Genomic DNA, 16,495 nt, shown 5'->3' with positions numbered 1-16,495 from the left:
ACAGCTCAGCGCTCAGAGCCTGGAGCCTGGAGCCTGCTTCAGATTGTGTCTCCCTCTCTCTCTGCCCCCTCCTCTGTGCACACTCTGTAGCTCTCTCTCTCAAAAATAAACAAACATTAAAAAAAATTTATTTTTTATTTTTTATTTTTTTTAATTTTTTTTTTTTTTCAACATTTATTTATTCTTGGGACAGAGAGAGACAGAGCATGAACGGGGGAGGGGCAGAGAGAGAGGGAGACACAGAATCGGAAACAGGCTCCAGGCTCTGAGCCATCAGCCCAGAGCCTGATGCGGGGCTCGAACTCACGGGCCGCGAGATCATGACCTGGCTGAAGTCGGACGCTTAACCGACTGCGCCACCCAGGCGCCCCCCCAAAAAAAATTTTTTTTTGATAAATAACAAAAAAATAAAATAAGGATACTATGAACAAGTACTTTGCCTTTAAATGTTTATTCAGGAGGCCAAGATCATGAACTTTATTACACAGACTTTGAGATAGTCATTTTAGCTATTCAGAAATCTTTGTTCACATCCTGGCCCTCAGCTAGCTTTGAGGTGGTTAACAACTGAGTAAATTACTAGATGAATTCCTATCCTAGTATAAAAGTATTCTTTAAAGATTTAAAACTGAACAGAGCCACAAATACGTGGGTAATTTCTGTCAAATGTTTCCCAAATCATATCAAACAAGTTCAAGTAGACTATTTTCATAGTAGAACCATAGACAAACAATAGCCTTTTGAAAAAGTTACCCTTCTGGTTTTACAAAAGCCTGTTTACTTGATTCCACACTTCTATGCAACCTGTTGAATTTTTTAAGAGGTATTTGTTTACAAATAGGTAGCAGTAACAAAAAATGAGGCTAGGGCAACAGGTAACTGAAAGAAAATTCAAATTGAGGACTTGATCACTGAAATTAGAAATTTTACAGGCACCTGGGTGGCTCAGTAGATTGAGTGTCTAACTTCAGCTCGGGTCATGATTTTGCAGTTCGTGGGTTTGGCCTACGTCAGGCTTGCTGCTGTCAGCACAGAGCCCACTTCAGATCCTCTGTCCCCCTCTTTCTCTGCCCCTCCCCCACTCATGCTCGCTCTCTCAAAAAAACATTTAAAGTTTCTCCTTCTGACCCTCCCCCTCCCCAGCTTGCACACACATGCGCTCTCTCTAAAATTAAAAAAAATTATAAACTTCATTTATACCATAATAGCCTAGCAGATGCTTTTAACCAATATGTTTCAATGCCCAAGAAATAGAATATTCATGGGGCCCTTGGGTGGCTCAGTCAGTTGAGCGTCGGACTTTGACTCAGGTCATGATCTCAAGGTTGGTGGGTTCAAGCCCCACTCTGGGCTTTGTGCTGACAGCTCAGAGCCTGGAGTCTGCTTCAAGATTCTATGTCTCCCTCCCTCTCTGCCCCTCCCCGCTCATGCTATGTCTCTCAAAAATAGGTAAACGTTAAAAAATATTAATAATAAAATAAAAACAAATAGAATATTCACTATTCTTCAGGACGAACTTTTCTTCAAAAATAAATGTTTTACTATTTTATTTGTTACTATAAGTACTACTGCTGTATCCTAATTAGAAATGTCTATCAAAAGATTCTAAGCAAACAGTTAAAATTCAGTTTGGGCACTTAACGTTCATTTCTGTGAAAATTTTATTCAGACAAACTTATTTCTCAAGCAGCAATTCAAACAAATCTAAAGTGAATTAAAGTACAAAAGAAAGCCACATTAAGTTTAAAATAATCAGGGAATCACGATGCTAACGTGACTTTTAAAATCACCTAGCCCTCCTCCAAAAACAAACAGAAAACAACAAACAAAGATATAAACAAAATAAAAAATAAATTTTTAGAAATGATAAATGAAAAAAGAGATCACCTAGCCCAACCTTTGCAAATGCAGAAGTAATGCCTACGATGTTAACATTTCAGTTTTTTAAACGCATAAATAGTTCTGGAATATCTGCTATGTATAGGACAATGTAGGTAAAGTGTCTGCAAGAACTCTCCTCAGAAGTCATGGGGCTTTTTTACATACAAAAGTCAAAGGACTTATTGAAGAATTTTTTGGAAGTTTTAGCATAACTTGGCACCAATGGTAAGGACAAATAACTTGAATGCACAAAAGAGAACTTTAAATATTTAGGCTTAGCCATTTGACCTTCAGCATATTCATCCATCCCTCCAACCAACCAACTAACAAATATCTATTAAATACCTACTGCATCCCAGTAGTTTAGTGGGGGAATTAAAGCCATCAGTTAGTTTGCTATAACACTGGAAGTGCTACGAGAAGAGAAGCAGGGTATGCTGTGGGACAATATAAGAGGGGCACAAACCACACCTAGGTGTTCATAAAAGGCTTTCCAGAATTGAAATCTGAAAGATGAATACTGTTAGGGGTGCCTGAGTGGTTCAGTCAGTTGAGCATCCAACTTCGGCTGAGGTCATGATCTCATGGTTCATGAGTTTACTGAACCCCAAGTCGGGTCTCTGGGCTGTCAGCAAACAGCCTGTTTCAGATCCTCTGTCCCCTCCCTCTCTCTCTGCCCCTCACCCGCTCACACTTTCTCTCTCTCAAAAAAAATAAATAAACATTAAAAAAAAGAAAAGAAAAGAAAAGAAAAGATGAATACTGCTAGCCAGGCAACAGAAGAGAAACAGAGTGCCAAGCAAAGAGGCAGCTTTTAAGAAGGCCTGGAGAGAACACTATTTGCAAACAAACTCCCAAGTGTTCAGTAGGGCTCAAAAACGAAAAGATGAGGTTGGTGAGATAAGGAGTGGCCAGATCACAATGCCTTGTCTCCTAAGAACTTGAGACATTTCAAGAACTTTAGACAGAGCCACTGAAGGCTTTTAAGTACAGAAAGATCTGATTAGATTTCCACTTTGGAAAGACTTGGTACAGTATGATGGGCAATTTATTGGTTTGCAATACTAGAAGCAGATAGATCAGTTAGGGGACAGTTTTAGTTGCCCATTCATTTATTCAGAGATATTCACTGGATGCTTTCTTTGTGCTAGATACTGGTAGACAATGTGAATGACACAAAGTCCCACCTCTTTGGAGTTTGGATTCAGGCCAAGAGACATTGGCAGTCTGTATCTGAGTAGAAGAAATGGATTTGGAAGAAGAGAATCCAGAAATATTTAAAAGTTGGAAAAAATAATAATAATAAAATAAAAAGAAATATTTAAAAGGAAACAAAAGAAGGTAGCAATGGGGGTGAAGGAGAGAGAAGACTTAAGGATGGTAATGAGCTATCTGGCCAGGCAGACAGCGGTATCCCTCACAAAGGGAACAGAGGAGCAGCAGGCTTGGTAGAGAAGTTCAGGTTTGGACATGTCAGGAGACATTCATATCCAAGAAACACCAGCAATGTGGATCTGAAACTCCAGACAGACAGATCTGGCCCTAAAGTTCTTAACAGGCCGTCAACTTCATGAGAGAAGAATCTTGTCTTTGCTCACCACTGTATCCCCAGTGGACACCAGGCACACAGTCAGCACTCTCTAAATATCTATGAAATGAATGAATGGGATATACATTTTGGAATGGTCAACAAACGGTAACTAAACCCATGGGAATGAACAGTATCAATTAGGCAGGGCACAAAATGAGAACTAGAGGGGAGCTCAGAAAGAACTCCAAGGAATACCAAAGTTAACAACGTAAAAGGAATCCAGAGTGGTCAGAAAAGAGGAAAACTGGAGTGCCTGGCTGGCTCAGTTGGTGGAGCATGCAGCTCTTATTCTCAGGTTTGTGAGTTCAAGCCCCAAGTTGGGTATAGAGAGGAGGAGAGGGAGGAGGAGGAGGAAAAAGAAGAAAAGAGCAGAAAACCAAGAGAGTTGAAAGCCACAGAATCAAAATATGTTTCTTCAGACTCTTAACTACAGAGAACAAATTGATGATTACCAGAGGGGAGGTCGGTGGAGGGGATGGGTGAAACAGGTGATGGGGATTAAGGAGTGTGTTTGTTGTGATGAGCATAGGGTGTTGTACGGAATTGGTGAATCACTACATATTGTACACCCAAAACTAATATTACACTGGAATTAACTGGAATTTAAATAAAAATGTATGTATATATACGATATGTATATCGTATATATAGTGTGAGTGTATGATATTTCTTAAGTGACCAAAAGAATCAAACGTTGCTGAGAAGTATGAGAAAAAGAAAAAAAAAAACAGAAGAAATGCACTTATGAGAGCTGCTTACTTTTCTGAATTTTCAAGAAAAATGAAAGGGTAGGAGAAACTGACTATATACATCTAAAGTTTCAGGTCTAAAACCTTACTCTTATGAGATGGATTCTTTCATGCATGGGCAGCTTACCTTTTATAACCTTGTTTGTTCCATCTAAAGTGCCAGCCTCTTTACTCTTTATCACATCACCTTTTTTTACTTCCTGTGTGGCATCTATCACAATCTATAATTACAGTGACTGGCTTGTTTATTCTTTAGTATAATATAAACTCCAAAAAAAGCACAGGCTATCTTCCTTGTCTGTTTTGTTTGTAGCTATATTCCCAGAGCCTACAACACTGCCTGGCTCAATAAATATTTGTTCTTTTTTTATTTTTTTTATTTAAAAAAAAATTTTTTTTTTAACGTTTATTTATTTTTGAGACAGAGAGAGACAGAGCATGAACGAGGGAGGGTCAGAGAGAGAGGGAGACACAGAATCTGAAGCAGGCTCCAGGCTCTGAGCCATCAGCACAGAGCCTGACGCGGGGCTTGAACTCACGAACCGCGAGATCATGACCTGAGCCGAAGTCGGACACTTAACCGACTGAGCCACCCAGGTGCCCCTATTTGTTCTTTTTTTAAATTTTTTTTTTTAATTTTTTTTTTCAACGTTTATTTATTTTTGGGACAGAGAGAGACAGAGCATGAACGGGGGAGGGGCAGAGAGAGAGGGAGACACAGAATCGGAAGCAGGCTCCAGGCTCTGAGCCATCAGCCCAGAGCCTGACGCGGGGCTCGAACTCACAGACCGCAAGATCGTGACCTGGCTGAAGTCGGACGCTTAACCGACTGCGCCACCCAGGCGCCCCATTAATTTTTATTTTTTTGTTGTTAAGCGTCTTTTAAAAATTTTTTTAAATGTTTATTTATTTGAGAGAAAGAGAGAAAGAGAGAGAGAGAAGAACAGGGGAGGAGCAGAGAGAGAGAGGGAGAGAGAACTCCAAGCAGGCTCTGTGTTGTCAGCACAGAGACCAACCAGTGTAAGGGTCAATCCCACGAACCGTGAGATCATGACCTGAGCCAAAATCAAGAGTCAGACACTCAACTGAGCCACCCAAGTGTCCCTCTTCTTTCTGATCATCTGTGTATCTTTTTATCTTTCTATCTACCTATGGAAATGGGATAGGAAAGAACCAGATCATGGGAGTTTCCTCCCAGCTCTTAAAAAATAACTTCAGGAAGGGCCAGTGAAAACACATTTTAAAGAACAATAACAGAATGCAGTATCACAGAAAATCTCAACCTATCTCAGGGAATCCAATCAGCAGAGTCCCAAATAAAAAATTCTCGGCATCTATAATCCTACTGGAGCAGGTAAGCAGTCAGATGAGATATCCTAGAAAATATATTATAAGTCTAAAAAAAGGTTACTAGAGAAAACATTTACCATAGGGTTAGTTTCTCAATTTCTGTATTCTGGCTTCAAAGGGAAAAACAATCCCTCATATTTTTATGCTGTAACTTTAAATAAAAAATCTTAACTAACTTTTCAGTCTTATAGGTCTCAGATTTAAAGTCCTTATAGAAAAGTATCTAAACTGCAATTATTTCTTCCTTTCCAGATGAGTACATTAGATCATTATAAAAATACTAACTTATTTATCTTTGTAACAGACATAATACTATCCTCTTAAATTCAAATAGAATATTAGATAATATCAGAAAATGTTCTCAGTATAAATAATATTGTGGTTATGTGGTAAGAATGCTCTTTTTCAAATTATATTTAAAATTTTTTTAATTATTTTTATTTTTTTTAAATAGTTTCTATGCTCAGTTTGGGGCTAGAACTCACAGCCACCCTGAGATCAGGAGTCCCATGCTCCACTAACTGAACCAAGGTGAAATGTCAGAACATCTGCAATTTACTTCGACATGTTCAGCAATTTAAAAGTGTGTAAATTTTGAGTGTATGTATCTATATATGTATATGTATACACATACAACACATACACATATATAGGTAAATACAACAACTGCTGAATCTAAGTGATGTACATACAGATGATCAATGCACTTTTAGTTTTCCTGTATGTTTGAACACCTTCCTAACAAAAAGCCAGGAGGAAGGATTTACTGAAAAAGTTTACTGACTTAAAAAACAAAAAAACAATATTTCAAAGTTCCTAATAATTCTATATCCTCAACTTGGAAACTTCTCTATTGTATTAATAGGTAGATTCCCCAGGGCCCCTGGGTGGCTCAGTCCGTTAAGCATCTTGATTTCAGCTCAGGTCATGATCTCAGTTTGTGGGATGAAGCCAAGTGCCCCCCTTGCCCCAAGGCTGTTAGCATGGACCTGCTTGGGATTCTCTCTCCCCACCTCTCTCTAACCCCTCCCCAACTCACGCTCATTACCTCTCTCAAAAGAAATGAAATGAAATGAAATGAATTAAAAAATATATATGTAAATTCCCATGGTTGAGTTCCAAAATTTTCGGAGGCACCTATTATGCCAAACTATTAGATACTACAATCCCTAAGTGAATAAAACAGTCTTGCATTCAGATAACTAGGGGCGCCTGGGTGGCCCAGTGGGTTAAGCATCCGACTATTGATCTCAGCTCAGGTCACAATCTCACAATGCATGAGTTTGAGCCCCTTGACAGGCTCTGCACTGACAGCACTGAGCCTGCTTGGAATTCTCTCTCCCTTTCTCTCTCTGCCTCTACCCCATTCGTCCTCTCTCTCTCTCTCTCTCTCTCTCTCTCTCAAAATAAATAAACTTATAAAATTAAAAAAAAAACAAAAACAAAAAACCTAATAACTAAATATGGCCTGGCTGGCTCAGTGGGAAGAGCATGCAATTCTTGATCTCAGGTTCCTGAGTTCAAGCCCCACACTGGGTGTAGAGATTACTAAAAATAAATAAATAAATATCACTAGCTAAAATCTCAAAATGTATAGTATTATATGCACATACTTTTAAATATCAGCTTTTCTGAATAGACACATTACATATATTATTAAACTGGGTCTATGTTGATATATTTGATCTCCACCAAATAGTAATTTATTTAGGTAAGAGCTGTATTCATTATGAGTGTTGAACACAGCAAAAAACTATTTTTAAAATAACTCAGCCATTAACTTGGCCAACAAAACACATTTTTTGGCTAGATTCTAATACTATCTCCACTGGGAACCAAAGTCTCCATATGATTGAAATATGCAGTGTGTAGTGAACCGTAAGCTAAGGAGTCCGAGAAACAGGAAGCAGACTCAGGCACAGAACGGGATCACCAAGCTATGGCACATACCACAGTAACCCAGTGAGCAGTCCTTACTCTACTAATCCATCCTCTCATTAGAGATCTACCTGATCTAGCTAGGTACCTTACCGTTTTTATATTCTCTCTTGTGATTTTAGAGTTTTTGTTGGGGCACCGGATGGCTCGGTCAGTTACGTGTCCGAGTATTGACTTTGGCTCAGGTCATGATCTCGAGGTTCAGAGTTCTCACATCCGGCCATATGCTGCCAGTGTGGAGTCTGCTTAGGATTTTCTCTCTCTCCCTTTCTGTTGCTCCCCGCCTGTGCACTGTCTCTCTTGCTCGCTCTCTCTCTCTCAAAATAAAAATTAAAAAAGAAAGAGAAAGAAAGAAGTTTGTTTTAAAAAAGTTTTTGTTGGGGCGCCTGGGTGGCTCAGTCGGTTAAGCGGCCGACTTCGGCTCAGGTCAAGGTCCGTGAGTTCGAGCCCCGCATCGGGCTCTGTGCTGACAGCTCAGAGCCTGGAGCCTGTTTCAGATTCTGTGTCTCCCTCTCTCTGACCCTCCCCCGTTCATACTCTGTCTCTCTCTGTCTCAAAAATAAATAAACGTTAATAAATAAATAAATAAATAAATAAATAAATAAAGTAAAGTAAAGTAAAGTAAAATAAAAACATTTTTGTTTCTTTTAGTAATCTCTACACCCAAACATGGGGCTCAAACTCCCAGCCAGAGATCACACTCTTCTGACAGAGCCAGCCAGATGCCCTCTCTTTTGAGATTTTAACCAAATGAAAACGTGAATGTCCCTAAAGCAAGGACACATAATGGTATCTCACTTATATACCTACATTCAGAAATCTCTGAAGGTAAAAAAAGGATAAGATCTGTCTTAAGAGTTAATAACCATCAATGGTTAAGGGACTGCCATTTCAAAAGACAACAACCCATCACCACCACATTCAAACACGCACCTAGAGAACAAACAGATTGTTCATTTCAGAAAGGGTCTCGAAGTAGGGACTGACCAGGAGCAGTATGATGTTTATTCAAATGGTTCAGCAAGAAAAAAACATTCGTTTGTTTGTTTTTAAGTAAACTCTAGGCCCAAACTGGGGCTTGAACTCACAACTCTGATATCAAGAGTCACATGCTCTACCGACTGAGCTAGCCTGGTGCCCCAGCAATAGTATTTTTTAAAATATGAAAATATGGGGGCTCCTGGGTAGCTCAGTCGGTTCAGGTCCAATGCTTGACTTTGGCTCAGGTCATGATCTCGCAGTTCGTGAGTTCAAGCCCCACGTTGCTATGCACTGTCAGATTTTCTCTCTCGCCCTCTCTCTCTCTCAAAATAAATAAACATTTAAAAAATAAATAAATAGAAGGAGTTTGAAAGCTAATAAATAACACGTATATTCAAACATGTAAGATGACAAATGCTGATACTCCCTGGACACCAATTTGCTCTCCTGTACTGACATTTGGCTACCCTCTCCTAATGCTCTACTTTTGTGAAATAAAGCAGCAAAGTTCAATTCTTTTTTTTCTTTTTTTTTTTACATTTATTTATTTTTGAGAGACAGAGACAGCGTAAGCAGGGGAGGGGCGGAGAGAGAGGGAGACACAGAAGCAGAGGCAGGCTCCAGGCTCGGAGCTATAAGCACAGAGCCCCATGCAGGTCTCAAACCCACGAACCATGAGATCATGACCTGAGTCGAAGTCGGAGGCCCAACTGACTGAGCCACCCAGAAACTCCAAAGTTCAATTCTTTAAGCCAATAGAGTTGACAGAATTAAGGCTAGAAGTCTGAAGAACCATCACAATTACTGATTTAAATAACAACAGTACTAAAGGCACAAAATAAACTTAATGTTGAGGCAGACATGTAATTTCAGTTCTTCAACTAAGTCTTCAGCAGCCACTATCAACAAAATTTAAGTTATAAGTATGCAAAATTACTCTTCACTCCTATTCCTTGATAAAAAGTCACATAACTCAGTGAAGAGACATCAAATTTTCCTTTTTAAGTGTTTATTAAAGAGATGAACTTAACTGTCATTGTAAATTACCTTGCAAACAAATCAAAATTAACTTCTTCAAGGTGCCTGGGTGGCTTAGCCTCTTAAGTGTCCAGCTGCTGGTTTCTGCTTAGGTCATGATCTCATGTTTCATGGGATCAAGCCTTGAATCAGGCTCTGTGCTGACAGTGAGAAGCCTGTTTGGGATTCTCTTTCTCTCTCTGCCACTGCCCCACTCTCTCTCCTCTCAAAATAAATAAAAACACATTTTTTAAAAAATTAACTTCTTCAACAGGTTTGATTAAAATATTTTTTATGATAGGCACTTGAGCAGCTCAGTCAGTTAAGCACCCGACTCTTGGTTTCGGCACAAGTCACTATCTCATGGTTCATGAGTTTGAGCCCCATGTCAATCTTTGCACTAACCGCACAGAGCCTGCTTGGGATTCTCTCTACCTCTCTCTCTTTTTCTATCTTTCTCTCTCAAAAATAAATAAACGTTTTAAAAAATAAAATATTTCTTATGAATGAGAACTATATCAATAAAAAGAACACTGAATATCCATGCCTGCTTTCCTGCCCAAAAATCTTATCACTCCCATGTTCACACACTTCCAAAGAAAACAATTTGATTACAGTCTTCATATAAAACATCAATTTTGTTTCTGCTTTAAGTGCTGATTCACTGGGGAAAAGTTAATTTGAAAATTCTTGGTGGTCTCTCTCACCTCAGCATTTTTTATTATTTTTTTTTTAATGTTTATTTATTCTTGAGACAGAGACAGAGAGTGAACAGGGGAGGGGCAGAGAGAGAGGGAGACACAGAATCTGAAACAGGCTCCAGGCTCCAAGCTGTCAGCACAGAGCCTGACACGGGGTTCCAACTCATGAACCGCGAGATCATGCCCCGAGTTGAAGTCAGACACTTAACCAACTGAGCCACCCAGGTGCCCCTCACCTCATCATTTAATCACCTCAATTTTTTAAGCAAAAAGCCACAGAAAAGCAGTCATAACATCACGCAAATCTTCCTCCCAGCAAGGATATTCTCTCCTCAGCTCATTCTCTTCAGATGTGCTTCTATAGTGCAGGAAGGAAAGGGAGGATTGAAAAGGGTGCACCTTTATTTTTATGTGCAGTCTCCCTCTATTCAATCATGCTAAATAAACTCTCACTTTGAAAATAATGGTGATAAGAAACAAGGCCCACAGAATCACTTGGAACTAAACTTCTAAGGAAAGGGTTCTTAAACTCATTTGCTTACTTATCAGAAAAGTATTGTCATTTTTTTAGTTACTCAAAGCAATCATGTTTATTTTAAAAGAATCAGAACTTGCACAAACAAAAACATCAAAACACTAACATATTCTTCCCAAGAATAACATCTCTCTCCAGATCACTTTGTATAAAAACTTTTGTTTTCAAAAATCACTAATAGGGGCATCTGAGTGGCTTAGTCGATTAAGCATCCAACTCTTGATTTTGGCTCAGTCCGTGATCTTGCAGTTGGTAAGTTGAAGCCTCACATGGGGCTCCACACTGACAGTGCAGAGCCCGCTATGGATTCTCTCTCCCCCTCTCTCTGCCTGTCCCCCACTTGCACTCTCTCTCAAAATAAATAAATAAACTTAAAATATATATTACAAAACAAAAACAAAAACAAAAACAAAAACAAAAACTGATTGGGGGCACCGGGCTGGCTCAGTTAGTAGAGCATACCACTCTTGACCTCAGGGTCATAAGTTTGAGCCCCACATTGGATGTAGAGATTACTTAAAAATAAAATCTTAACTCTCTCCCCCTCCACTGCTCGCTCTCGCTCTCTCTCTCACTCTCAAAAATAAATAATTAAACATTAAAAAAAAAGAAAGAAAGAAAATCATTCTAGCCCAAGGGAACAGCATCGGCAAAGGCATCGCACAGGACTTAGATAAGAAATAGAAAGATGTAAGATGAGCAGAGAGCCCATAGGGGAGAGTAGCAAGTAATAAGATGATAAATATTTTGATTAGCATTCGAAACTGATCATAAATTTGTCTAAAATCAGCCCTTCTTATGTTGTCTTTAATTTTTTTTTTTTGAGAGCGAGAGCATGAGGTGGGGAGAGGGGCAGCACGAGGGAGGGAGGGAGAGAGAAATAGAGAGATAGAGACAGAGAGAGAAAAGGAGAGAGAGAATCTCAAGCAGGTTCCATGCTCAGCTCGGACTTGATCCCACTACTCTGGGATCATGATCTGAACCAAAATTGAGACTTGGATGTCAACCAACTGAGCCACCCAGACACCCCTCCTTTAGGTTGTTTTTAAAGATTCACAAAAACAGCAGACTAACTACACACACAAAAATTCAAATAAAAGCAAAGAAAAAGACAGAAAGTATTCAAATTAAGTAATACCACTAGAATAAAGATTAAATTTCTGATCCCTTGCTGAGAATTCCTGCAAGCAAGAGATTAAAGTACTTTACACCCCCTAAAACATTCTCACCATTTATATACCCTCCTAAATTTCCACAAAGGTGCTCAGAATTTACTTTACACTTTCTAGTAACGGACAATTTCCAGGCTTTCAAATACTTTTGCTGTAAATACCCGGAGGCACTTTTGCTGTAATAGCAGACTCTTAGGCTCCATATTAAAGGCCACAAACAGAGCACTCAGAAAAAATTAAACACAGAATTCACTTGTGCATGTTGGCCTAAGAAAGACTGAATTTCTGGAGACTGGGTAAATCTTGATTTACCATCTTACATGAAAAGGGATAACAAGGTGGTTTTATGTTTATGTTCTGGGAATTGGCTCATCTAGCATTTCATCAATGCTCTCTATTCTCAGGTCATGGCTCTTTGCCCAAAGGTTTCATTAGAATTTACAGACATGTTTGAAAAAGTATCAGTTACAAAAAAAGTCATCGGACAACTCATTTTTTAAAAGTCATTTACTGGGGCACCTGGGTGGCTCAGCCAGTTAAGCATCTGACTCTTGATTTCTGTTGAGATAAATCTCAGGGTTCCTGGGTTAGAGCCCTGTGTTGGGCTCCTTGCTGACAGTGTGGAGTCTGTTTGGGATTCTCTCTCGCTCTCTGCCCCTCCCCCGCTTATGCTCTCGATGACACACACACTCTCTCTCCCAAGACCAAATTAAAAAAAAAAAAAAAAGTCACTTACTTATGAAATTAATATACAGTCCAGTGCCTGGCAGTTAGTTTTATTTTCTGATTCTGCAACCTGTGGCAGATGTTTTTCTTAGCACGTGTGATCCTGGCCTTTTGCCATGTTCACACAGCCCTAAAAGAGTTTAAAACTAGAGGGAGCATTTCTTTTATCCAAGGTGATAGGTTCATGCTGGGGCTGCTCCTCACCTGTGTATATATGTCTCTTCCCAGTACCTCCCATTACCCAATACTGGGGAGGGTCTGTATGAGGATGAAGACACAGCAGGCCACTGCAGTGGTAGTATAACACCCCTGTTCTATAAACAGTGCTAATAAACTAGAAATCACAATCCCATCTTTTTGTTGTTGTTGTTGTTTTATTTTGAGAGAGAGGAGAGAGTGAGAGAACACACACAGGAGGGGCAGAGAGCGAGAATCCCAAGTAGGCTCCATGCTGTCAGCACAGAGCCCAATGTGGGGCTTGAACTCATGAACCGTGAGATCATGACCTGAGCCAAAATCAAGAGTGGACACTTAACCAAGTGAGCCACCCAGGCGCTCCACAATCCCATCTTTAGATTTTTTTTCAATCCCTTCCTCCCTTTGTACTTGGAAATACTCTTGAAATAAAGTCAAGTTTGCTTGGCAAATCCAATGCCATTGCTTTGAGACAAATGGATCACAAAATTAGAACTAAAAATCATTGCTATAGTCCAGCTTTAAAAAAAGAGAAGAGGGATGCCTGGGTGGCTCAGTCAGTTAAGTGTCTGACTTCGGCTCAGGCCATGATCTCGAGGTCTGTGAGTACGAGCCCCGCATCACTCTGCACTGACAGCTCAGAGCCTGGAGCCTGCTTCAGATTCTGTGTCTTCCTCTCTCTCTCTGCCCTTCCCCCACTCAACACTCTCTCCTTCTCTCAAAAATAAATAAACATGAAAAAGAGAGAGAGAGAGAGAGAAGAAATGGGGCTCCTGGGTGGCTCAGTCAGTGGAGTGTTGGACCTGATTTTGGCTCAGGGTCATGATCTTAGGGTCCTGGGATCCAGCCCTGCATTGGGCTCTGCTCCTAGTGTGGAGCCTACTTAAGATTTCCCCTCTCCCCCCACCCCCCACCTCTCTCTCTCCCCCTCCCCCCCACTCTAAAATAAATTTAAAACAATTTTTTTTAAAGGAAAAGAAAAAGGAACTACTGGACCTAATACAAAGGTATATGTGACAAAATTAAAAGTTTAAATTAGGGCTAGGAAATAAGCTGCGAAACAAATCTCACATCCTAATAACTTTTCAAGCATTTTTGAAAGAGAACATATTGTTGGTTCAATAATTACTTACTTGGCTTCCTTCTATCACCATGTATTTAGCTAGGTGTGCTAGATGCTCACAAACAAAGATGAACAGGACACTTCCCCTGCATTAGTTAAGTTCAAGAGAAATAATGCCAGCACAGCCTGAAAGCTTAAATCTTTGACTGTCTCAAGAAGTCCAAGGCCTATCACTTGCTACTCCAGAGCTCCAAAAGGTTCAGACTCGAGGTGAGGGCGCCGAGGTCACTGCAGAGATGCTAGGGTTAACAGCCGGCCAAGGGCACCTGTAAATTGCAGTCTGAACAAGGTTGCCCACGGTCGCCTACACCTCCTCAACCCCGCCCCGCCCCCAGTCCTCTTTATAAATAAACGGGAGGGTTTTTACGGGGAACTGTCCAAGGTGATCACCTGACACGGAGGAACGCTTTGGTGTGAGATACCACCAAAATAAAACTGTACACTCTCTCTATTTACAGAGTGTTGCTCTACAACATCTAAGTGTTGACAAAGTGTCAACCAAGGCACATAAAACAAAATAAAACCTCTTTTTCAACAGGGCTAAGACGTCAAGAAGAAACTGACCGAAAGAGGGAGATCTCTAACTTCCCAAAGCAGCAACCCCCTGGAAAGGTACTGGAACCAGCGGAAGTTACATATCCAGGACAGAAGTGTTTAAATACACCCCCCCTTCCACACACACACACGCACACACACACACCATGGTAAAAGTTTGAACTGCCATCTGACTATCCTACGGTGGTCGGAAACTTCCCTAAACTACAAGCGAGAGCCAGCCACACTAAAATCGCCCTCAGTCAACCTCAGGTGCCCTCAGGCCAAGCTGCGGCTTCCTCCCCGGGCCTTGCCTCCTCACCTCCCTCCCTTCCCCCGGACACTCACTAGCCTGCCTCGGCTTCCGACGCCGGCCGGGGTCCTGAGGACCTCGCGGCCGCGGGCTCGGCCCGGGGGGCTTCGGCCTCGGGCCCGCCTCCAGGAGGCCCGGCGCGCCCCCTCCCGGGCCGGGCCGGGCCGCGACCCCCGGCCCCCCGGCCTGCCCTCGGGCCCGGCCCCCGCCCTCCCCGCCGGCGGGCCCTCACCTCCTCGGCGTGCTTGCGCAGCGCCTTCTCCCGCTCGTACTGGGTGATGAGCTGCTCGTTGTCGTCCCGCAGCAGCTCCAGCTCCACCTGGTGCTCCTGGTCCTGCGCGAACACCGAGTCCAGGTTCTCCAGCACGGCCACCACCAGTGGCATCAGCTCCTTGACCACCTCCTCGTCGTAGCGCCCGATGAGCCGCTCGAACTCGCGGTAGATGGAGCCGGCCAGGCCGGACACCCGCTCCGACATCACGGCCCCGGAGCCGCCGGGCTCCTCCTGGTACACCACACCGTCCTCCAGCTCCATGGTGGCGGGCGGGCGGCCCGGGGCGTCGCCGGCTGAGGAGGCGGCACGGGCCCGCACGGGACGGGCCCGGCTGGGGCTAGGGCTGGGGCTAGGGCTGGGGCTGGGGCTGCGCCCGGCGGGGTGGGGGGCCCGGGCCCGAGGAGGGGAGGGGTGGGGTGAGCGCACTCAGCCCAACGGCCGCTGCACCAACTGCCGGGGCGGCCGGGCCGCGCGCGCCACACGTCACCTGCGGGGCGGGACCCGCGCCGCGTCGGCCCGATGGGCGGGGCCCCGCGGGAGGCCAGGCGCGGCCGGGGGCGGGGCCATGCGTCATCGTGCGCCGGCGGAGGGGGCGCCGTGGCGTCACCACTGGGCGCCGCGCGGCGGGCGCGTTCGCCAATGGGAAAGGCTGCGGGAGGAGGGTGGCGAGAACTGTCAGCCCCCGGCGGGATTTGCTGGGCGGGTCCCAAAGGAAAGGGAGGGGTTCTGGAAGAGTGACTAGCAGTCCAGAATTAACATAGCTAACATTTCTACTGCCTTTTTCAGCTCACAAAGGGCTTTCTCATTTGTTCCTCACACCAGGCGTGGTGCGGTAGACGTTCGTCTCACAGACAAGGAAAGTAGGCCCGGAAAAGTTGTGGTTCACTCAAGGTCACGCAGCTAGAATGGGAAGGAGGCTGATGTGGGGCTCAAACCAGTTCAGGTTAAGAATCTCAGGCTCAGAGAAGAGTGGGAAACTGAGGGAGAGGAACAGCAACCTTACTAAGGCGAGGTCTCCCTGAGTGATAAGGTGGTCTCGATACAACTATTTGGGGATAACGAGAGTAAGGATAGCCTGAAACAGAGGAAGTGCAAAGCATTCTGGAGAAGGATAAAACTGCAACGCCACATCTCGCACTTTCCCAAACACTGAGTTTCGGGGCTTCTCCCGTCCAACTTGGGAGAGTGGCATTTCCTGGCTCCAGCCAGCCTACTTTCTTCTAGTCTTGAAGAGGAGCAAAGCGGGGAAGGAAGGGGTTAGGGAGTCCAGGAGGAAAGGGGTGGAGACTGGGGTGAATAAGTCCCATGATACGGGAGATCGCCGCCTGGGAGAGCGTCACGTGTGGGGAATGACACAACACCCAAGCCTCCGGCGGGCTGAGTCAAAGATCGCCTTCCGGTCTTCTTTGCCCTCC

General features: G+C 43.0%; 1 protein-coding gene across 2 annotated transcripts in view; it reads right to left on the bottom strand.

Annotated features, from left to right (window-relative positions):
- The window catches only part of SPAG9 (sperm associated antigen 9), a 133,327-nt gene extending 117,779 nt beyond the window's left edge, over window positions 1-15,548 (bottom strand). For both annotated transcript variants that reach the window (XM_047832576.1, XM_047832577.1), the window contains exon 1: window positions 15,039-15,548. In XM_047832576.1, the coding sequence (XP_047688532.1) occupies window positions 15,039-15,341 (303 nt within the window). In that variant the 5' untranslated portion in view covers window positions 15,342-15,548. The remainder of the gene's footprint in view (window positions 1-15,038) is intronic.
- Between the last annotated feature and the right edge of the window lie 947 nt (window positions 15,549-16,495).

Source organism: Prionailurus viverrinus, chromosome E1 (genome assembly GCF_022837055.1).
Source record: "Prionailurus viverrinus isolate Anna chromosome E1, UM_Priviv_1.0, whole genome shotgun sequence".
Classification (NCBI taxonomy): Eukaryota; Metazoa; Chordata; class Mammalia; order Carnivora; family Felidae; genus Prionailurus; species Prionailurus viverrinus.
The sequence above is the reverse complement of the archived record's forward strand: the minus strand, read 5'-3'. Positions and strand labels throughout refer to the sequence as shown.